Source organism: Rhea pennata, chromosome 26 (genome assembly GCF_028389875.1).
Source record: "Rhea pennata isolate bPtePen1 chromosome 26, bPtePen1.pri, whole genome shotgun sequence".
Classification (NCBI taxonomy): domain Eukaryota; kingdom Metazoa; phylum Chordata; class Aves; order Rheiformes; family Rheidae; genus Rhea; species Rhea pennata.
In genome coordinates this window covers 5,347,808-5,370,929 of record NC_084688.1, presented here as the reverse complement: position 1 = coordinate 5,370,929, position 23,122 = coordinate 5,347,808, and the positions used below count along the sequence as shown (strand labels likewise).

General features: G+C 39.5%; 1 protein-coding gene across 7 annotated transcripts in view; it reads left to right on the top strand.

The window, feature by feature from the left end:
• The window catches only part of GPATCH8 (G-patch domain containing 8), a 57,166-nt gene that overhangs the window by 27,394 nt on the left and 6,650 nt on the right, over positions 1 to 23,122 (top strand). For 4 of the 7 annotated variants that reach the window (XM_062595915.1, XM_062595921.1, XM_062595919.1 and 1 more), the window contains 6 exons: positions 9,125 to 9,192; positions 9,668 to 9,754; positions 13,567 to 13,710; positions 16,267 to 16,303; positions 21,407 to 21,456; positions 22,852 to 22,982. In XM_062595915.1, coding sequence (XP_062451899.1) covers positions 9,125 to 9,192; positions 9,668 to 9,754; positions 13,567 to 13,710; positions 16,267 to 16,303; positions 21,407 to 21,456; positions 22,852 to 22,982 — 517 coding nt within the window. Of the gene's footprint in view, positions 1 to 7,059; positions 7,105 to 9,124; positions 9,193 to 9,667; positions 9,755 to 13,566; positions 13,711 to 16,266; positions 16,304 to 21,406; positions 21,457 to 22,851; positions 22,983 to 23,122 lie in introns of all 7 variants that reach the window. The other 3 variants (XM_062595920.1, XM_062595922.1, XM_062595916.1) reach the window with 2 other exon arrangements.

Sequence of the window (23,122 nt, the reverse complement as noted above, 5' to 3'; positions counted from 1 at the left end):
TTTTATTTTAGATATGTATTGAATGGACTATTAGGCATGGATAGTGCTGCCATCTCTGACCGTGAAACTCCTAGAATATTGGCTCAGATAAGCTCATAATAAATTCAGCAGAGTCATTCCTCTGCTCATCTCTTCTTTTGCTTTTTCCCATTTTTTTTTCCGCCCACAAGCAACTTGTAACATCTTTGGAAATGCATATTTTAATTTGCTAACGGCCAGTGAATGTGAAAAAGCAGAACAGGTTTGCCAGCAGACTGGAATCACCTTTCATCTCAAAAGTACAATTTTGTAAATCATTTCTTTATAAAGATTACACAATGGCTCTGTTTTAACAAGCAAGAAAATGGTAATTGTAGACTATATCCCTTTTTTGGGATGGGGGAGTGGGGGACAAGTGTAATTGATAATCTAGAACTCTATGATCTAGTGAAAAAAAAGATTAGCATAAAATGTGGGTGGAATATGCTAAAAGCATTGTCTGACCTTCATGAGTCCTGTGTTAAAAGAGATCAAGAACTGAGAATAAACCAGAAAAGTTAGGCAAGGCTCAGAAGGCGAACCAGAGGGCTGAGTAAAATCCTGAATTCAAATATTCTAATGCTTTGTCTTGAAATAGATAGTTCAGACTAAGTTACAGTATTGTAAGAAGCGTTGAAAGATTGACATGCAGAAGTAGTAAAATGTTAATCATACTTTTGAAAATATTTTTTGTAAGCTTCTGTTCACGTTTACCCAAGGGCTCCAATTGGTCTGCAAGTCTTACCAGAAAACAGCCATTTTGTGCTAAAAACTTGTGTTTTCTCTCTTGATCCTTGCATGTTTAATTTGAGATAGTAATATTCTAGGGAGTATAACTGCAAGCAGAAAATTAGAAGCTTTAACTTAAGTGGGTACAGGAAAATTAAACAGAATAGATGAAATCTATCTTTGAGCAAGAGAGAGGCTATTCAGGAGTTTATTGGAATGCATTCAGATAGAGAGGACAAAATTTAGGGCACATGATGAAATGACCTGGCATTTCAAAGTGGCTGAGACTTTAAATTGTCTCTCTTGAATCAGTCATGCAACTCATTTGACGAGTCACGTACAAAGAATTAGATGGCTATCGAGGGGATGAGGTCAGGACCATAGAGTGGTGCAGGATATCCGATAAAAGTAGCCTGGTAGCTAGGAGCTAGTAGACAGACTTTAAAGGATATTTAATAGCCCCATTTCTGATATTAGCAAGTCATTGGCCACAGTCATTCTCTTGTTCTGGTTATCCTGCCGTTTGCTCTGTTGTAGCAGGGACTGTGAAATGAAAGAGGGTGGGGAGCTCTGAAGAAACAGATTGCTGAAAATACAGGTGGTCTGAAAAGTGCAGATTGATCCGTTAGCATGCTTCATCATGTTAACTTATATTTTTGTCTCAGCATTAGTTACTCTTAAGTATTTATGTTGTCAAATCAAATAACTTGGATACTATAGGGTTGTTGATGTAGAATTGCAAGAGGGTCTTGAAACCTTACATATGCTTGCTTCTCACTAGTTTTTAGAGGACTAGGGCAGCCCTTTCATAATTTGATAATTGCAGAGATGAAAATGTGATTCAGTGTGAAACTTTAAATTTAAGGGTGGGATGGCAACACTTTGTGGGGTGTTGCTTTAGTACTTGGGTTATGTCACTTTTTCAGATAACAGAAGAAGCAGGTAGTGATGCCTTCAAAGGGGAGATTCCTTCTGGAGAGGTTTGTAGAAGTTGCAGTGACTGTATCTGTGTCTTCTGTCCCCTGATTCCTGATCAGGGCTTATTATCATGGAGTAATAATTTTGTTTTTCCTTGCTTATATTTTTAGCAAACTTTTGGCAACTTGTCAGCGTGAATATTCCAAAAGGCTAGTTGAATCTTCCTGGAGAGCAGCAATGCTAATGTTTTACTGCAGTGGAGCAGGCAGGCTACCTGCAGTCAGAGGCAAGTTTTGTATCTGAGGATGACACACTGGGTGGGAGCTCTCAGGAGTGCTGTGCAAATCTATGAGCCCTTTCCTTGGGACTTGCTGTCTTCCAACCAGGCTGAAAAAAAGACGGGGGGAGGAAAAGCCTTTAACCATGGCCAAGAGAATGGTGTTCCTGTTGATTAAGGTGTGCTGGAAACTCATTGTATAAATTGTACTGGTGACACGTAGGTGGTAGCAGTAACAAGTGTTTGTAATAGAACTTGATTTTTATTTTTATCCTTTCATGAGCCCACATATTATCCTAAAGTTCTGTTAAACTACCTTGCAAAGTCAGGGGGATCGAATTTGTTAGAAAATGCTAGAATTCAGATCCTTCCTAACTGTGTTTTAGTCTAAAATGAAAACTGTGCCAAGAAGAGAAGTACAAATGGATTTCTGCTCCATGACTTGCAAATTCTGTGATAAATATAATCATCACTTCCCCCCTCCCTTCAATATATTACTATGATGCAGTTCTTATTTGGCATGTTCTTTACTAAATCTGTTCAGACAAACTGATTTTCCATCTTATTTACTATGTGTAGAGCAAAAGCAAGGAATGTCTAAAGAAACACTAAAAGATGTTCAGTGAAGAGGAAGGGCCTGCAGGTGAGAAAATGATCTTGTGGGTAAGGCAAGAAATACCTGTTTTCTGGCCACCTCTGTGATTGTTTTCAGTTGTGAAATCAAGCTCTATAAGAGTTACTATTGCAAAATTTTGTCCGGTGGCCTGACCTGGCACCAGTTCACCAAATGGCTTCAAGCTAATATCTTAATACATTTTTCCATTTGTTTAAATCCTCTGATCTCACATAGGTAAACAGAAGAGATGCTTGTGAGGCCTTGAGAACATAAAACAATATGGACCCGGGAAGAAATGTCACAAGGAAATGAGGAATTTTCTATTTATTTCTGGGCTTTGAAGCTTTGTAATAAAATGCAACAAAATATGGAATAGAAAGATAAAAATATTTAAGAGTGCCTTTATTCATTAAGAATTTAATGATTTGGCAGTCTTATGACAAAATAATGTGAACACAGTCTTACCTTCTTATATCTTGATGTGTCCTCATAGGGGATCTGAATTCTGGCATAGGCTAACATTTTTATGCTTGTTTTTGCAACATAAATTATTGCAATAGTTTTTAATAAAAATAAGCAGTTTTGTGATTAGTTAGTGTTTAAAAAAAGGGTAATGTGGCTTTGAATGTCTCGTATCATACAAATCTTCATTACCATGTCAAAATACACAAGACTGCAGGGCTAAAGGAAGGTTTTATTTAATGCCTCAAGTCTGTGTCTCCTTCAAGTGAGCGGTTGTCTCCTTGGTCTGTTTCAACTGTGCAAAACCCTTCAAATAGTGGATTATAAGTTTATGGGTTACTAGAATGTCAATGAAATCAGTAATTTTTCAGTAACGTAAGTTTATTGTGACATAGAGATGTCCTTCTGTTGGCTTAATACCACGCTTTATTGCCCTTCAAGGTGGTATGCTGTCTGAGCAGTTTTATTAAAACTGTGAAGGATGTGTATGTGAGAGGCAAGTAATAAGGGCTATGCACGAGCTGCCCCAGGTTTGCGGCGCAGTCTGAAATCAGTTGACACTTTTTAGTGCTCCCCCCATGCTGAGGACCAATAATGTTCCTCACTATCGTAGAGATGAAGTAAGGCAGCCTCTTCTATCTTGAGTTTATATGCTAGGTCAACCAAGATTTATGTCCAGGTTATTCTTTAGTACTCATCATTATGTAGGTTGGGAAGCTCAAGATGTTCTGTTGACCTGGACTCTGTGCCTTCCCCTAAAGAAGTTACATGAGCTTTGGGGTCGATGAAGCTTGGCTTTTTCTGTGCAGCTCACTCATGGCTTGGATGTCTAAGAAAACTTGAGCTCATGTTTGAAGTTTGTCATGTGATTGCATATTTGTAAATTGTAAAATTGTAAATTGTAAAAACTAAATTTCAGACCTATTTGGAGTCTCTTGATTTGTTTGTGACCCTTTTCAAAAATCTTATGTTACTTCAGGAGCAAACAAATCTTATTCCTAGAGTAGACCAAGATAAAATGTTGCCCCCCCCCCCTTTTTTTTTTTAATTGCTTCTGGCAGTGCTCAGAATATGGTTGATAATGTAGCTTTGTTCTAATCAGCAAGGAGGAGTGCAGCGCATGTCAGGGCTTGCTTACCGGTAAAAATGATTGGATTTCCTCATCCCTTCCAGTTTTATGTTCTGGATAAGCAATTAGAATTTCCTAAGTGACAGCTCTTTGACAAGGTAAAGATAAAGTAGACCCAGGAGGAGACTTCCACAATCCTAATCTTTGAAAATGAAACTTGTCTGCAACAAAGAGGACTCTTTCAAGTCTTTGTAGAGGTGGTGCAGTTGCTTGGTGGTCACATCCCACATCTGTGGGTTTATTGCTGTAGGCATTGGTAGGTGACTCCAGACCTCAGTTTGCCTTTCACAGCCCGGCGGTGGAGTTTGTGCCATAGGTAACTAAACAAACTGACCGTTAGGAATTGGAGCAAGTCAAAGGATGCGATCCTGAAATTCCCCAGGGCTGCCTTTAGGCAGCTTTGTTTATAATCTCTGCAGTAATACCTCTCCAAGAACAGTTACTTTCTCCTGGAAAGTTGTCTCTTATCCGTAGTTTTGTTTTTCACCGTAGTATAATGGCAGCAAGTGAGGAGAATAGCTGTGCTCAGCGTGCTCATGTCCTGTTGTTTATATTCTTGGAAGTTGCTCGTTCCAAGGAGTTCTCTGCAGTTGAGTATAATATGAGTCAGTCCTCTGGGATTGTTTTCCATAAACCGTATACTGGGGATGAAGATTTTAATAGCTGTTGAGATAGAAAAGGATTAAGGCTGTTCTGTTATCTGTGATGCATATATGCTATGGATCTGCATAATCTGTGAAAACATATTTCATTGAACAGTGAAGGCGTAATTTGTGGGGTATTTTTTTGTTCAACCAAAGCATCCTATTCTTTGTATCTTTTTTTTAAAAGATATTGCTATCTTATTTGTGTTGTAATACATGGTATTGCCAGAGGGAGGAATTCTTCTGAATCTGTAAATCCTTGTTGCTGCTGCTGAAAACTGTTTTCTATTTTGATGGTTTAAAAAAAAATATAATTTGCACTAGTATTGACAATGCCAACATTTCTAGACTGGCTCAGATGGCAGGTCCACCTGGTGCAGTGTCCTGTTTCAAAGAGCAGAGCATCATCTACCTACTGTGTCCGGACAAGGAGCAAGCACCCTGCAGCTGGCAACTGTGAAATAATCCTCAGAATAGAGCCTGACTCGGTACCTCATACTCTGTTTTAAAGTCCTGAAGCATGAACGTTAATCACTCTTTTCCAAGATTTGTTGACTGTGGACAAAGATACTTTTGCTCATATTTGCTCCTATGCAATATCTTGGTGCAATTATGAAATTCAGAGAAATCTGCCTCCACTGTGGTTCAGCAAGGTGCTTCCTGCAGTCTGCTTCCTCCCTGCCGCTCGCAGGTTGCGGAGCAGGCGCAGGGCCGTCGCATGGGGCATTGCTGCCCGGCCAGATTAGGGGATAAGCAGTTTTTTCACAAGCTGGCAGAGAGATTCTGCCTTTCCTTTGTAAAGTAGGAGGGAAGAGGGAAGCAAAGCAAATTTTCTGCTCGTTTTGAAATTTCTTTGAAATAAAGAAATGATTGCAAATGTGATTTAAGAGATTGCTTTTTCCAAGATTCAGTTCTCATGTAGGCTGTTGGCTTTTCCCATCCAGCCTGGGGTTCATGCTTTGTCCCTTTTACAGGGATGTTCCCCTTATGTGGAAATACTTTAACCCTTTGTGTGGTTTAGGGTGTGTAGCCTGCGTACTGCGAACAGCCTGTAAAGGAAGGATTTTACAGGCTGCTCCAGGAAGGATGTAAAACTTGTAGGGTGTTTTTTGGCCTGTGGAGGAAAGGCATATGGACACAATTTCTGCATTACCTACCTTATGGAGGGGAGAGGGTTAGTTGTCCATGTGGCAGCACTTGCAACTCTCTAGAGTGGGCTGAAATGTTGAATTTTTTTGCCCTTTTGTGAAAGCTCCATTTTTCCCATGAAAGTATGTTGATGTACCTGAAAAGGGGCAGCAGGAACGCTAAACTGGGGAGTCTCACAACTTCTGAGAAGCACCTTTAGGTGCTGGTAAAGATCACATTGTAATGCACAGCGGCTTTGGAGTAAGTTTTCTTGAAGTTCTTTAAAAGAAACTTTAATAGCTTAAGTCCCATTTTTCCCCTTTGGCTATTCTCCATCTTTACCAAGATGCCTGCTTTGCAGTCAACAGGGTTAGAGGTGGCTCTTTGTGAACACATCCTGCATTTCTTTCGGTTCCTGGACGTGAAACAAGGCCCTCCAGGCCCCGAGGGCTCAGAACCGATGACCGCCCGCCCGCTGTTTCTGCCTGGCTGCAGGTTGTGCTCCCCCCGGGCGGCTGGGCAGAGCCCTTGTTTCGCTGGCGGAGATGTCACGGCTGCCGGTGGCTGCGTTACGTGCTCCAAGCGCTCGAACCTGGCACTGGTCGACTGGCTGTCACGCTGGGCAGCCTCTTTGGCCAGCTGCCCTATTATTTCATGCCTAATGAAATAATGGTTAAATTTAAAACAAAGGCATTGCTTTTAGTATTGGATGTTCTTCTCTTTCCGGCAAACATGGCTCATTTTCACCCAAAATATTTGCAATTACCATAAGATCCTGATTTGGTTTGGGGGTATTTTTTCTTGTTGTTTCATTTTGTATTTTTTTTAAACTGCCTGCCTAAATGTGCCAACGTGCATCTTTTAAATTTGGGTCGCTACCAGGAATTAACCCTCTTCTAACACCTGGCTCATTTCAGGTTGCAAAAGCAGCTCTGAAAACAAACAGCAACTGCTCACAGTCTCCCTGCTCCCTGATTCCACAGGGCAGAGCACGGTGATGGGGTGGAGGGGTGAGGAAGAAGCCTCGTATTATTATTATTATTATTATTTTTTAAACCCATCCTACCTGCCTACTACAAACGGCCTATTTTCTGCCCCTAATGGTTTCTGCCTAACAAATGGTGTTTCTTTTTTACAGCGTTATGATCCTGGACTTGTTGTGGTGATGGTAAACTTAGCAGTGGTAATTTTTTATTTTCAGACTGAATTACTCCTTTTGTCATCAGTGCACCAATATGTTAGGCTTACTTTCTCTGTTGTAGCCATCATCCTTCTGCTTGGTCTTTCATTTTCCTTTCCTTTCCTTTCTTTATGCACACTTGTCTGATCCTTGTTCATTAAAGGGTATTGCTAAGAAGGGATGTTTCTGTTTGTGTTAGAATTGCCAAAATCAATTGAGACATAAATTTCTAATACTGTCCAAACTTGATTTTTTCCCCAACACGATGGGCACTAGCACTTGCTACTGCATTTTACAAATAGATTCTGAAAACTTTGACTGCCTTAGAAGGCAAAAGAACTGATGCACCGTTTGGATGCAGGGGTTTACCAGGGCAATGAGGCTGCATCGAAAGATCTCGATTGCTGGAGAAACAAAAAACAAACAAACAAAAAGCTTGGGGGGGAAGAACAAAAACTGTTGGCACTTGCTGCCAATGATTCCATTGGGTTTGCCGCTTAACCAGTAAATCCCTGGCTGAGACGTTATGAAAGTGATATTGCACTTAGGAGGTCATTTTTATAACCTGTCTTTAATTTGGTCCTTTTGCTAAAAATTGCAGTCACTGCTTACTTTATTATACCATTGGGCGTAAGAGAAACATTTTCAAATAGCAAACGTTGTTAAAATACCCAAATGAAAGCTTGATTCCAAATATTATTTTGGATCATCTCAACAAATAAGTTTTGAACTTGGTAAATATGCCTCTCAGTAAATTTCTGGGCATATAAACAAAAATATAAACTAACTATTTAATTAAATGGACTTGTTTCTGAAAGAGAAATAGGTGCCTCTGTTCTCTAGTTCAGAGAGTTAAAAAGACACAAGTCTGAAGCAGGTTTCCTTTGAGGTTTCTGTGGAGTTTGAAATCCATGGATTGTAATTTTTTTGCAGGATTTAGAGAAAGTTAATATATACACAGGTTTTCTGAGGCAGTTTTAAAGATCTTCAGCCTTTTGTGCACGTGGAATGCAATGTAATATTTTTGCCGTGATAAAACCCACAGATCTTTTAGCCCAAAGGTATAATATATGTGTATGTGTGTATAACAAAACAGTTGTTTACACCAAACCAAGAGCAATAATAAGGGAAGTAAACATTCTGTTTTTTTACTCAAGGTATGCACCGGATAAGGTAAGTACTTTTTCAGTGGGCTTACATCACAACAAACAGCGCGAGTTGTGATGTAAAATAATAATAATAACAATAAAAAAAGCTGTGGTAGTAAAGTGCTTGTCTGCCCCATTTTGCTTTGTTTGGCTGGTTATGAGTGGATTAAAGATATGTTAAAAAAAAAAATCTCCAGCATAGTTTGATTAGTTCAAAGTCAATTTTCTTCGCAACTAGTCCTTTTCACAGCTTACAGATAACACGGCAAGTGCTAGCACATCTCTCCGCAGGAGCCTGGGGAAGCAGATGGGGATTAGCCATGCGTCCTGGAATGGACGGGTGGCTTTTGGAGGAGAGAAGTTTGGCTTACGTGCCATTCGACTTGAGTAGTTACCATTTTTCTTGGGAAGGTGCGAAATTTTTGTGGGAGGGAGGCTTCCACATAATTAATTATTAGAGTGGTAGTGCAATAAAATATATTTAATAGGTTTTTTCTTTTCCCCCTCAGTATCAGGAGATTAGAGGTATATATTGCCTGATGTGGAAGCACTGAGAAGGTTCCCTTCTCAAGTCCTGTTAATGTCCTACACTAGGACTTGTCAAGATGGAACATTAACCACCAGTCCATTTTATATAACCAGTTAATGTTCAAAGAATGCTGTTTATCAGCGCTAAAGGTGCGTTTAGCTTTAACTGGTTTGGAGTTGAGAAGCAGGTTTGGATGTAAGCTGTGAGAATGGCTTGTGTTTGGTTCACTGTAGCTTTCTGGTCTCTGCACTCCAAGGCAAGATCTCTAACCACCCAAACCCAATGTGTAAAAGTGAGTTGTGGCAGTGGACCGGCCTCTGACCGCCTTTGTGTGTTCCTGTTACAGGTAGGACGGATCCCATCCCTATCGTCGTCAAGTACGATGTCATGGGCATGGGGCGGATGGAGATGGAGGTAAGTAGACTCATCCGCCTTTGGCGCTGCACCCTGCCGTTTATTGCGTGGATCCGCGGAGTTTACAGGGAAGACGTTTAAAAGCAGAAAAGCTTGCGACAAAGATGAAGAAAGCCTAACTCCTAGAACTACGCGATTAGAAAACATTTCTCTGCAAAATACAGATTCTCTTTACTGCTGGTTACCTAAATTTTGAGGTCTGGATACTATCCTAAATTCCTTGGCTTTGTGAGACTCATTTCCCTAAAGCTAAGGCCGCTGCTGGCAGCGAATGGGCCTGTTGGGAGCCACCAGCTCGGAAGGATTAATGAACTGTTTTATCTGTGGGTTTCACTGTGGGATGGCAAAACAAGGAAAGTGAAGTATGATATGCAGTGATTCTGTTTCAAACCTCACCTTTTAAATTACACATTCTGGCAGTCTCAGTAGCACAAAGTATTTATTGGGCAAACCGCATCTCTTCTTTTCTGAAAAGCTCGACTATGCTGAAGATGCCACTGAGCGGAGGCGTGTACTGGAGGTGGAGAAAGAAGACACTGAGGAGCTGAGGCAGAAGTACAAGGTACTGAAATAGGTGCATTAGTATCGAAGTTCTTGTGGGCTGAACAAGAGAGGATTTATCCTGATAGGACAGATGTCTTGTCATTAGGCTGTGGTTAATGGTAGTAGGAATTAACTATTAACTATTGTGTGTGTGTGGTGGGTTTTCTCCCCACCTCTTTTGTTTCCTCCTCTAAGATTACTTAGATTTCAACAAACTGATTATTCACTTCTCTGCATTAACTGTGGTGTTTCTTTAGCTCCTAAAGAGCTGCAAGATAGCAAGGCTTTTCACCAGTAGGCTTTTTTGCTGTTCTGGAAAGAGCAGTTCTGTGGTGGGCAGAAGATTTCTTTCCCTAGACTTGGGGCTACCAAGTTTTTCTAGTGAACCTCCTATGTCTTCAGTGCAAAATCTGCATATGCAGGTTTAAGATGGACAATTGTCAACTGGAAGTGGAGTAGAGTAATGGGGGGAAAAAATGCGTTATCATATTGCTACAGAAATCCTATTTTCTTTAAAAAGCTGCAATATGACTCCTGTTTTGAGAAATTAGTGGGCTGTATCTTTTCAGGAGAGTTTCCCAGGCAGCATTAAAATAAGCATTTTGTGTTTCAACAGGATTTTTTAAACTGTTATTTTGGGGTTTTTGGCTTACTAAAAAAAACAATGTAAAAAACAAAAGACATCTGTTTAATGATAAAAGTGGGCCATCATATTGGCACTGAGCACGACATGTTGAAACATACTTAGATTAGCAGTAACTGACTTTCCAGTTTGCACTCTGGGGAAACATGGTCTTCATTAGTCCTTTAATCCATTACTCTGCTTACCAGCCTAAAAAGTACATCAAATCTTAGGAAAGCTTGCTTATCCAATTTCCTTGGGATTTGAGAAGGACTGGGGTTGAATAAGAGTGGTAGATATCAGACTAAAGTATCAGTTTTGCATAAATTGTGATTCTTCGAGGAATAATAGAAAGGTAGTTTCCATTCCATTAAAATTAAACAACCATGGCAAATCTAAAATGCCTTTTCACTGGTTGAAGAGCTAATGCTGCAGGCAGTTTATTCAGCTACAAAAAATTCTATCTTTTCCTGAAACTTTTTTTTTTGGCTAAGTTAAGACTTTAACTCCCTTGGTAAGGGAGTTGCTGGTATACATATTCGTTTTAAAATAAAAGCCATTATAATTGCTTTTAAAACCAATTATGGCAGCAAATGGAGTTAATGATATCTTCTGGCATGCTTTAAAATACAAGTGTGCTTTTAATGGGCTTATGCAGATTGGGGTGAACAGTTCCTCTATGCCCAGGTGCACGTTCTGCTTGAAGATGTTTCTTCTTTTTGTCATTTTTAGTGTCGTGCTGGGCGGCACACTGTTGGCACGTTACAAAGAGAAGGAGGTTTTAGTTGTGACATTAGCTGTTCTAAAGCAGCACATGACCGAGAGCTGGGATCTCTTTCTACAGTATGCCCCTATCTGCGATGCTAGGGATTTTCAAGCAGCGGCAGCTGCAGAGTGCAAATTATTATTTCATCTGAGGGTGGCTGGTAGGAGCCCTTGTGTGAATTGCGTGTAATGATGTTTTGTCTCAAGTCTGCAATGCAACTTTTATGGTGCAGTTCTTAGTTTTTTTGCAATTGTCTTTTCAAGTGCAATTGAATGTGCTTCACTTTCTGCAGCAGTTTTATTCTCCTCCCAGTATTCAGTGCACGTTCTTTCAGGAACTCTGTGGAGCAGTAGCAGTTTCTCACAACTCAGATTTATTTTTATTAGCATGCTCTATCGTTAGACTTCTGCATTTCCGTATTAATCTGTGGAAAATCTCTCCAAGCATAATTTTTTTTCATTGCTCCACAGGAGTCCATTATGTAATTGCCAACTGTGGCCACATCGTGATTAGCCATTCAGTGAGTCTCAAAGGAATTTTAGATAACTCTGCAACAAAAAAGAAGCAAGAAATGTTGTTTAATTCCCTGCTTTTGTAAAGCCATGTTTTCATTGTTTAGCCACAGGATGCTTTCTGAAGAAATTACACATTGTGCAGGAAGCACATTCATGTTTTCAGAAAAACTTTAAACATCGCTGTTCTGTGTATCTCATGCTGTTCTGTTTTCCTTTCCTGTCTTTGTGGAGACCTGTTTCAGGTCCTAACCTGCAGATACAATTTCTTTTCTTTTTCTTTCTTTCTTTTTTTTTTTTTTAAACAAGGGCTTTGGGTAATAGACACCTGAAAGCAGGAGCTTGAAATAGATTTCTATTTGGAAGTCGAAAAGTGCTTTAAATTATTAAAAGAAAAAAACTTTTAGCAGTAGATTTTTTTTGTGTGTGTGTTTTCCCCCCCGCCCCGTGATGAAATTTTTGAAATGCATCTTGCAGTATAGAAAACAAGCTCAGCAATACTGTTTTAATGTGATTTTGACAGGGCTGTGAAATAGTATTCCCTTGAACGAACTTAGTGCTTTTTTTTTAAGCTCCTCTTGCTAATGCAAGGAAATTTCCCATAGGAAGCTTGTTTTGGAGACTGAAACTCTTGAACTCTCATGTGCTTTTTCTCAAGTGTTATACTATTTTTTTTGTCTCCCATAATTTGCCTTTATTCCAGTGGAGGGTGGAGCTGGTAAATAGTTATGCTGGATATTCTGTTGTTAGTGTAGTGTACTTTCTAATACAGCATTTGTAATATTTTAACTAATATGCATCAACGTAAGTGCTTCCGTTTTATTAAAGTAAACCTTCCCTAGCTTTTTTCTGAGGGATGACAATATTTTATTAGTTCTGTCAGTGGGAGAGAAGATCCCACTGAGAGAGAAGAGTTGTCCGAGGTCTCCGTCCAGCTGCGTCCTGTTACCAGGAGTCACTGACTAGAGCAGCAGCGGTGCTTTGAGCCCTCACTGCGTTTTGCGGGACTGAAATCTCCATTGGGAGAGTGAAACATTGAGCTTGCAACACCCAGAGCTTTCTGATGCTGCCAATCCAAAAGCTGCTGCTTTTCTTTATAGCAAAAGAGGGTAGGAAGTGACCATTACCGGTGTAGTCATCTCCCCTTTGCTTGGAGGTTTAGTTCAGTACTTGTACAGAAGTTGTATTATCTAAAGTACTGTCTGTACAAGCATTAAGGAGAGATCCTCCCCTCCTCCTTTTGCTAAATGGCAGCTACCTGTATGTTCCCCATGTAATTGCTGTACTTGAACTTGAATGCTGCTTAATGGACAGCATTGCGCCTGGGAAAATGTCACTGACTGAAGAAATTACTGTAAAATGACACTGGAGTGAGTTAGACTCAATGGTTTCTGAACTCTGCTTGCCCAACTGTGTGTCTGTATTCATCTTTCCTGAATTACAGACAAGCTGAGATCAAGTAAACATCTGTTAGCACTCAAAATGGAGGAAACATCAGCATTTAAAGTTCTAAGATTCTGTTCCAAAAGCAGTGATCTTCCTGCTCCGATGTGCGTTTTGTTCTTCATTTTACGTGAGCAGGCGGCTGCCAGTTTGTGTTAGCTTGAGGATTTAAAGCTCTTTCTATTATCTCAGACTAGCAGGCACTTTGCTTGCGGCCCGGAAGAAGCCTGACTGCTATTGATACTAACTCTTTTTTTTCTTTTTTTTTTAATGTTCTATGTCAGGAAACTGAAATGGGATTAGGCTGATAGTGCTGCAAAAGTATTTTTCATCCTTTTAATTTGTAAAGACTAGCCTGCTTAATAAAAATACTTTAGTGATGTGTGTACATCAAGGTTCTCTTCAAGACTGTTCTCCTTAAAGGAATAATTTGTCTCCAGATTGCTTTATAGAAAGTTTAACTGAAGCGTTTTTTGTTAATTTTGCAGGATTATGTTGATAAAGAAAAGGCAATTGCCAAGGCTTTGGAAGACCTCAGAGCAAACTTCTACTGTGAACTTTGTGACAAGCAGTATCAAAAGCACCAAGAGTTTGACAACCACATAAACTCTTACGATCATGCTCACAAACAGGTAAACAGTTGTTGACAGCATAGTTCATCAGTTTTGTATTCATTGCAGTGGTCTTGTTTGTGGTTGATACTTTGAATTTCCCTAGTGTGTTTATTTTCCTTATAGCCTCAGGAATAGGTTTCTGACGATACTGGTTAAGATTTTTATGCCCACAGCAGAATATTCATCTTAAAAAAATAATAAATATAATGAAAGAGGGGAGGGTTAGCGTTAAGCAGCTCAGCTTTGACCTACTCAGGAGCAGGAATGGGCTGCTGTTAAACTAAGGCAATGACACATGGGTATGGATATTTCCCAGTTTGTATCAGGCTTTATAATAATACAACTTTGAAGGCCATCAATCTGCTGTGTGTGCACACTTTAATACTTTAGTCTGCGTTTTGTCAAGTTACTGAAAACAGACTAGGAAATAACAGACTATGTCAAAAGAGTGATTAAAAGAGCAGTTTCCAAATATTGTAACCTTCATGAGAGGATGGGTTCAGGATTTATGTGGAATTACTTTTGGTCCGAAAAGTAGGGATGCACTGTAGTGGCTATATAACACTTCATACTGCACAGTTAATAATAAATAATAATAAAAGTTCATGCCTTAGCCTAATCTATTTGAATATTTGAAGCTGCTAAATGAGATGCAAATGTACAACAGATAGCTGTATTGTACTCGTTTAGAGAGGACATTGCACAGAGGAGGTTTTCTGATCCTAAGGATAAATTGTAATAATAGTCATTAAAATATTGATAACTCCTGTGAATATCTGGAGGATGTGCTGTAGAGTTCTGAATCTTGCAAAATAGCAGTGAAGCAACAGCTTTAAAAACATGAATATGGCATTACAGTATATAATTTTTTGTATATGAAGTACAGAATGTGCTATTTCAAAGAAATTCGCTAAGGAAGTTTTGATGTGAGATCTTGTGACAGGACTGTTTGAGCACTGTGAATTGCAGCTCAGTAGAATTAAGAGCAGAAATTCATGAATTTGCTTGGTATTGGGAAAACAGGCTGTTTTTGAGAGAGCTAGTGGCACAATCGTGATATCAGATAGCAGTGTACTTCATCTAGAGCTTTCCAGCTACTTGGTTGAAACTTGAGTGCGGTTACATGCATCTGTTTAGGAGGTGGAAGGACCTGTTTATGGCACGTTCTTGCAATGTGGTGGTACCGTATGATTATGACAGCTCCTGTTTAAAACTGTTGGGTGGTTAATAGGGAGACTGGTAGAAGGATTGCTAGATTGACAGATTTTCTAGCATCTAGAGATGCTATGGAGGGAGAAGTAAACCTGTGGAAAATAACCACCATCTTACTGGTATAAAAACAGTCATCGTTAGGGGTGCAAGAAGAGTGATGAGGAAGAAAAGTGTCTTGGGAATACATTGTGGCTTAATCTTCCCTTTAGTGGAAAGGATCCTTGGTTTTGTTGATCCTATTAGGCATTTTTGAAGGAACTGATGCTCTTGGATAATTTGCAACTGTTGCAGCAACTTCAGGCAGGTGTTGGAGAAAATGGACCTTCAAATTTCTTGATAAATTGTCCAGCAATAATTTCAAGCTATACAGGAGCTTATACACAAAAGCAGTTGTGGTTTACTTAGGAAAAAAATTACATGTCTGGTTTGATGTTGAATGAAATGTTTGTCACCCTGTTGGCTTGGTGTTCAGTAGTGAACTTGAAACTACTGAGAAATAACCAAGTAAATTTACATAAGTAACATTATCTCATGTGTGTTGTTCATTACCACTCAAGATGGGCTCATTTCTGACAGTCTTCTGAAGTATGAGGTGGTACTTAAAATAACCACTGTGCCTTTGAAAACATGTTACGTGTTGTTTCACAGTTTGCATCTTTGGACAAGAAAGCACAGTTACGTAAAGGCAAACATAATTGTTTTCTTTAGTAGGCTAATGAGACTTAGTGCTTTGTAACATTCGAAAAAAAAATAACTGTGGTAGAAAGATTTCCTCTGGTCTTTTATTTTTATTTCTTTCAGTGCTGAACAGTTTTGTTCAGTAAGGGTATTCATGATTAACAGTTCCTAAAGAAAAAGTGAAGTGCGTGAGAGAAGACATGTTCGAACTAAGATTATTTTTTGTCTGATGCTTGTAGGGAAAAAAATTGTATTACAGGCAAGGGATCCTCTGAACAGAGGGAAGAGATTATCTAATGCATTTGCAGACTAGATGTAAAGTATATGTGACTTAAAGATTTTTTTTTTCCCTAAACTAAAATGCTAAGTGTCAGTAAAACTTCTTGCATCCTAGATAACTCTAGCAAACCAATTTGATATGTGTGACAAAACTTTGCAGATGTATTCTTGGGAAAATTTCTTGAGGCAGCAATATTTCAGTTTGTCTTTTTCTTATCTTGTTAAGCAGATTTCTGCAGGGTCACTTCTGCTTTGGAGTATTTTTAGTTACAAATACCCACCACAGTGAAGTTTTGCCTTATTCCTTATGTGGCTCAGTGGACGTTAGACTATCCCTATAAATAGCATTCCATCCCCAACTCCCTTTTTGCTCCCAAGTTATAAAGACACTGTCTTGTATTCCAGGAAGGAACTCAGGATTATTGCGAAACAGGGGCAATAGGTAAGTGTATTGATCCCTACTGGATAAATTTTGAACCCACCACCAGTTTGTCAACACCAAACAACTTAAGGGGAGATTTTATTATGTCCTGACTACACTGGTTTCATGGTGTGTGGATATAACAGAGTTACCTGACATCACAGTTAACCTGAACACTGAAATTTGATCCAAAAGGCAGTATTTTTAGATTACCTTAACAGGGAAAATGATCTTAACCTTACTAGCACAAACCATTGGGCTGTTTAAGTCTGTGTTTTAAATGTTGTTGGAGTGTCAATGTGTTCTAGACATTTTTTTTCAAAAAAGGTTAATACTTGAAATGACAAATACAGATGTCCATAAAAAGACTAACTTTATCTCAGCCTCTCCAAGGGGAAGGTAGAGGACTAAAGTCAACTTGTTTTCATACAGATGGCACTGCAAGAGGAAAAGTAAACCCAGTTCTTCAAAAGTTTATTCATGTACTCACTTTCAAGTGAGCAGATGAAAAGAGCTGTTACCATAGGCCTAAAAACTCTTGGTTTTGGTATCTCTTGGTACCCTCAAAAGCTACTGATACTTTTAATGAGTGTTTGTTTTAGCTGTGAGTTCTTGAGCCTGGCAACTAGAGCTAAAGGACAGTTTTGTGAAGGGCCCCTACCTCTGAAATTGCAGAGTCCTGACTGTCTCTAACGGATCAAATGCGATACGGCAGATGTAGAAAGAACTGCTGCAGCAGTTAGCAAGGAGCTTAGATGCTGGACGTGGGACTGATGGAACTAGCGGATTCATTCCTACAGCTTTGCATTAAATGACGCTGGGGTGATTGAGAGTTCCCACAATCTTTGGATTTGGGGGATTTAGTGGAGGTGAATCTTTACAATATTACATTGGAGCTGACCCTTAATTTGTTTGAATTTTGACTTCAAGATAAAATATTTCACATTAGACCCGCATGAAAAATGAATGTGCGTCACCTTTTCTGGGGTTGTACCAAGCTTGTGAGCAGTATGAATGAATGTCACGTGTCACTTAGCAGAGCTTCCTAAGATTGCTAAGCTTGGAACTCTTACCTTTAAATAACATAGCATTTGGGGTCTCCTCTCTTCCTCCTCCCCCCCCCCTTTTTTTTTTACTTCTCATATGTGGTTTATGCTGTAGTCCTCAGTTCACTACTAGCATGCCTAAAAAGAGGTTGTGTTATTCCCTGAGTCACTGACCCTACAGAATAAAGAGAGTCACCTTTGATTTCGTTGTGAAGAACATGTTCCTGAGTGAACCTTTGCCAAGCTAGCTGCAAGAACTCTAACCGGTATTAAAATGACTTTTATGTAGCTTTCCTGTTGTTTTTTTTCTTTTTTTTTTTTTTTTTTTGCTCCTGAATGCATGGCATTTTTGAGGAATAGATAATTAATTCTGCATTACTTAGATTCTCCTTATAAAAAGACAAAGGGAATGTATTTCCATTAAAAAGTCTTTGGGAGGATGTTGAAACTAAGATGTGAAACTATATATACACACGCATACATATGCTGCTGTCTTCATGCCCTGATTAATGCTGAGAGGGAGGAAGCTGTTAAGGCACAACAAAATTACAAACACAGTCACTGCTACAATTGAATACTGTTAAAACCCAAACCTGTGCTTTCTAGTTTGGGGGGAAGCATACTGGTGCTTTCCAAAAACTTGTATCTTCAAGCAGAACTTGAATGTAGAAGACTTAACAGTGTATCTCTAAGATACTTGCTGTTACATGAGAAACTTTTCTAATACAGAAATGATTTCCTATTTAAAAAAAAGGGAGGATTTTTCTTAATCTGGTTCGAGCGGTTTAACTGCTTGTTTGCTCAATGCAAGCACACGTGGGGAAGAGCACTTAGTCCGTACATACGTGGAAAGTGTTCAGTAAAATAAGTCTTCAGTGTGCAGGGTAAAGTAAATAAAGTAATCACAAGCACTACTAGCTTCCTGAAGGATAAACGGATTTGTGTCATTGGGTTTTCTGAGTTCCATTACCTTGTAGTATATTTTCATAGATTGAAAATGAGATGTCAGGAAAAAAATTAAGAGGAAATAAAACTGCAATTGCATGCTGTTTCCCCTCTGCTTTTTTTCCATTTCATTTATGGTGGTGTGAAAAACACTAATCCCTGAAAATAAGCAGGACTTGTATTATCACATATATAAAATTACAAAGCAAAGATTGCCATCTTAGCTACTGATGTAGTTTGCTCCCAGGAGCTTGTGCGGTGAAGAATCAAGTATATGTACAAATTTCAGAAAGCCAGAATGTGCTGGCACGTAATGAGAAGTGCATTATAATTTTGTTTAATAGGAATTGGCAGAGACTCGAACAATAGCTGGGGAGGAGCAGGCTCTGTAACGGGGTTGTGCTGTCACACGAGCTGCCTTGTGTTTCAAGCCCATGCAGAAATCTTGCTGTACCTGAACACAGTGTATCCCTGTCCTCAGAAGATGAGGTTTGCTGTGAAAGTCTCGGAGCATTGTGTAGAGTGATTTATGAGAAGTGCTAGAAGTGCTTTTTTCTTTTCTTTTCTTTTTTTTTTTTTTTAAAAAAGCAACTTCTGAGAATAACTTGATCTTTCTGCTCTGCAATTTTAGGCATAGAACAGCTCTTAAATGGGCCTCAGTTGAGTGAAATTGCATGGCTTTCTTACCTGAAATTCAGAAAATCCATTTGCTGTTGGCCATGAACCTGAAAAACAGTGTGCTTTAATTTGGGGTTGAAGATTCTATCTATAAATGTGTTCAAAAGCTTTTTGCTTTCTCAGAAAGCAAACTTAGTATGTACCACTTGTCGGGGAGAAACCTTCAAAATTTTTCAGTCCTGTAATAGCATGGAATTACGTGTTTATAATGAAGTGTGTAACAGATTGCTGGTCCCAATTCTGTTTAAGAAATTATAATCTTGCTGAGGATGGTGGGGGGGATTTAAGACTAGCTTCACCCCAGCAACGTAGGTTCCCAAGGCTCCTTTTCTTTAGTCAGTGGGGAGAGGCTCCCAGATGGTGATTGAGCACAATCCCAAAGTGTAAAATCCTCCTCCTCCTTGAAGAAGAGCCTATTTCCGCACTGTATTTGCAGGGAAAAGGGAGCAGCTGCGTCACTCGTCTCCTGTGGCCGTTTAGCCAGTCCAAAAAAGTAATTTAGAGCTCTTGATGTATTAGAATAATGAATGCTTGCTGGAAAAGCCTAGCTTAAGTATCGATTTAGTTCAAATAGCTTTCTGAGAACCAAAGTGTGCTGAAAAGCATTTCATTGTTTTGATATACTCCTTTTATTACTGTAAAAACGTCCTTAGCGCTTTTCATTGCTTCACTCCTGATACTTTTGGGGAATGATGGTAGGGATAGTTGGATAGTTGTAGTTGATTGATTATCCACTGTGCTTTTCATGGACAGGATACTGGTTTCTGTTATGCACTTGGAACAGTTAGTAGAGTAAGAGTTACTGTGGCAGGGTATTTTGAAAACTTTTTGCCATTTTAACGGCTCTGTGCTAATTGGCTGCCTGTGAAGAAAGACTTTTGGATCGATTCCTGCAGCAGTTTGTTTTTGTAGACTGCCAATCTGCTCTTCTGTTCCCTCCTCCCTGGAATTACTTTTCTGTAACATAATGCAGTTCAGCCAGGTTGGAGTTTGGCTGCTTGCAAGCTTTATATGTGCTCGAGAAATCATTTCTCATGATGGATGCATCATTTTAGGTCAGTCAAAGATGCTAAGCTACATTATGTTCCTTATTTTACATCTCACTTGACACAGTCCCAAAGAGAGATGTCACAGTGCTGTTCGTGGAGACTTTGTGCATTAGACTTACTCAGCAAGACCGTTCTTCCTTCTGTCCCCTGTGCTGCAAAAGGAAATTCAGATTTGCGTAATTCCCTCCTGGATGCATTCAGAGGCCGCGTACTGCTGTTTGAAGGAGTGGGCTTAATCCTTTTAGTGCTCACAGCTCATGGGATTGAAGAGCATACTGTAAATGAGCATCTAGCACGCTTGAGAGCAGCATAGACAGTCTCACTGAGCAAAAACAGTGTTTTTTTTTTTTTCCCCCTCCAACCATGGACAGACATTCTTAGAGCGACAGGCTCTTTGACTTGAAATCTCTTATTCCTTCGTAAAGTCAGCTTTATAAAACCAGATGACCTTTCTTCTGCCGAGTTGGGGAGTAATAGATTCTCAGCACTCTTGAAAAACATAGTTAATTGTTGTTGTCCTGCAACCTGCAAGTATCAGTTAGTTTAGCTAGTTGTTGTTGCTACATGTTACATAGTTTGAAGTTGTAATGTGTCTGGATAATGCCACTTGCTTTATCACTTCTGATTTAAGTGCTGTTCAGTAAGAGGGTGGGAGGTCTTGGGGAGCAGAGGCACTCAAGGGTCAGTATTTAGGGAAATGGGGATAGTATTCTGTTTTCTCTAAAATTTTATGCTGTGGTGAAGACAGGATTGTATCGTGGGCAGCTGCATCATCATCCGCTGACTTCAGAAAGCCTGTTTTATTTCATGGGGAGACGTATCAAGCCATGTCTGGAGGATGGAAGGGGGTTTCTGAGTTCAGCATTGCACTTCCCCCTTTAAAGTAAAAGGTCACAATTCATTTCTGTTATAAATGACTGGGTGATACTTTTTTCCCAAATGGATGAGTGACCTAGAGACATGGCATCAAACCTCAATTAAATAGTTTTGTCAGCTGTTGGTGACTTTAACTTCCTGGAGCATTTTAGATATGCTGTTTAAGTCAGCATGAAAAAGCTGATACCATCGCTTAGTCCATTTCTTTTCCTTTAGAAAGAAATTCACTATTCAGCATTGAACATGCACCACAAAACCCTTGAGCCCTTTACTTGTCCTGGTGAAAGTAGCTCTGTTATTCCAGGTGGGATCATTGCTGTGTCTGTGCTTGTGCGTATGTATGTCTTCCTTCTCCTCCAGGCTCCCTGAAACTCAACCCTGTAGTGTCGATGGCTCAGCTCCTCCTCCATAGCATAGCTTGCAGACACGCTGAGGGCTTGTGTAGTAATGCTTGCTTTTTATTTTTTTCCTCTCTTCCACTCTTGTTATATTTTTACTTTCTTTTTTTCTTTGTGATGTGACATTTTCAGCTGATGTATTGAAAGCAAATCCTTCTAATTTTGGAGTCCAGATCATAAGAGTGAGTTTCTTTCTACTAGTGTCTGTAGCTGTATTTTTTTTTTCTGTGTGTGTCCCCTCCCCTCTGATTTTGGTAAAGCTCAACCACATTTAGTAAATAATGATTTGGTAAGAGCATCCTCTGTTGTGTCGAATCTTCCTCTTTTTCACAAAGCAATGTTCTCTTTACATTGGGCAAATTCTTTTCTCTGATTTGGTATTTGGGTTAGTTTTCAGATCGACTGTTTTGTGTGTACATGTCTGTGACACTGCTCCATTAAAGAGGCAGAGTCAGCCAGAAGGGTTTCTAAGAATTTTGCAATGATTCATACATTTTTTTTTCTGAAGTAGCTAATGCTTTGAGTACATTTAGTCTTTCAGGCCCTTCATAAAATGTTTAAGGATATGAAACTTTTTCAAAAGGTGGATACACGATGCTTTCTGAGAATGGAGCCTTTTGAAAGGTTTTCAAATTGTGCACCAGAAAAGGAAGAGGAAAAGAATTTCAGTCCCTTTTGATGGTTTAAATAAGTCTTTGCTGTTTTCTGTTAAACCTTCGTATAGCACACTAAAAATGGCCTGTGAGATTTGTATGCAATCAAAGGAAAAACAGCCTCTTTTCCTAATGCTTGAAGACAAGGATTTTCAAAAATTGACCAAATAATTTGAGGTTCTGTTCCTATTAAATTGGATATTTATATTCTCTTGATGATTTTCATGTGTTTGAAAATTCTTGAGTTCGGGTTTGCCCTAAAGTATTAAACCCTCAAAGACCCCACTGCATTCCAGTGAATCTTGGCTCATTACAGACTGTCTCAAAACTGCTGTCAGGAAAACAAGCAACTGTTTGTGGTGTGTATTCTGTTATTTATTTGCTGTATCATTTGCACAGGGTTTTTGGCACTTTCTCCAATGTAACTTGCACATTGCTTTTGTAAGATATAATACCTGGATAACTTTTGCACCAGCTAATCCCTTTCTGTTCTTTGGCCCATGCTATTAAGACTTCTGTCATGCACTGTGTGTCAAGTACACCTGTACCCTGCAAGAGAAGTAGAGTAAGCGGTTGTTCTTTTTCCCTTCCAGAACTTGCTTTTTGCTTTGAAATCAGCATTATTGAACAAGCTAAAGAAAACGAGTCAAATTGATTAGAAAAGCATACACAGGCCTGAAGTCATAGCTTAAAGTGATCAACGGTTGACTTTTCATGTAGCTGCTGGGAGGATGGCAATGTGTTCCATTTGGTTTGTTGAGCTAAGATGCTGTTCACTATCCTAGCTCAATAAATTTGTACTGGATGGGGGTGGAGCAGGGAGTGCTTTACAACATACTTTCCAGTGCTGCAGCAGAGAGACACTTCAGAACCCTTGCCACTAGCCTCTTTTGTCTAATCTATTCCTGTTCTCTTTTGCCTCAGAGATTGAAAGATCTTAAACAAAGGGAATTTGCTCGCAACGTGTCTTCAAGATCACGTAAAGATGAAAGGAAGCAGGAGAAAGCCCTCCGGCGTCTACACGAACTGGCTGAACAGAGAAGGCAGCCTGAGTGGTGAGTAGGGGTGATCCCTGAGCGCCCTTGGAGCGAGTATGCAGGAGTCCTGCTTGAGACTGAGGCCCTCTGCAGCAGCGGTGTTCTTGCTTCTGTAATCCTGAGTCAAGTTTTGAGAGAAAAGCTTTGCACTTGAGTTT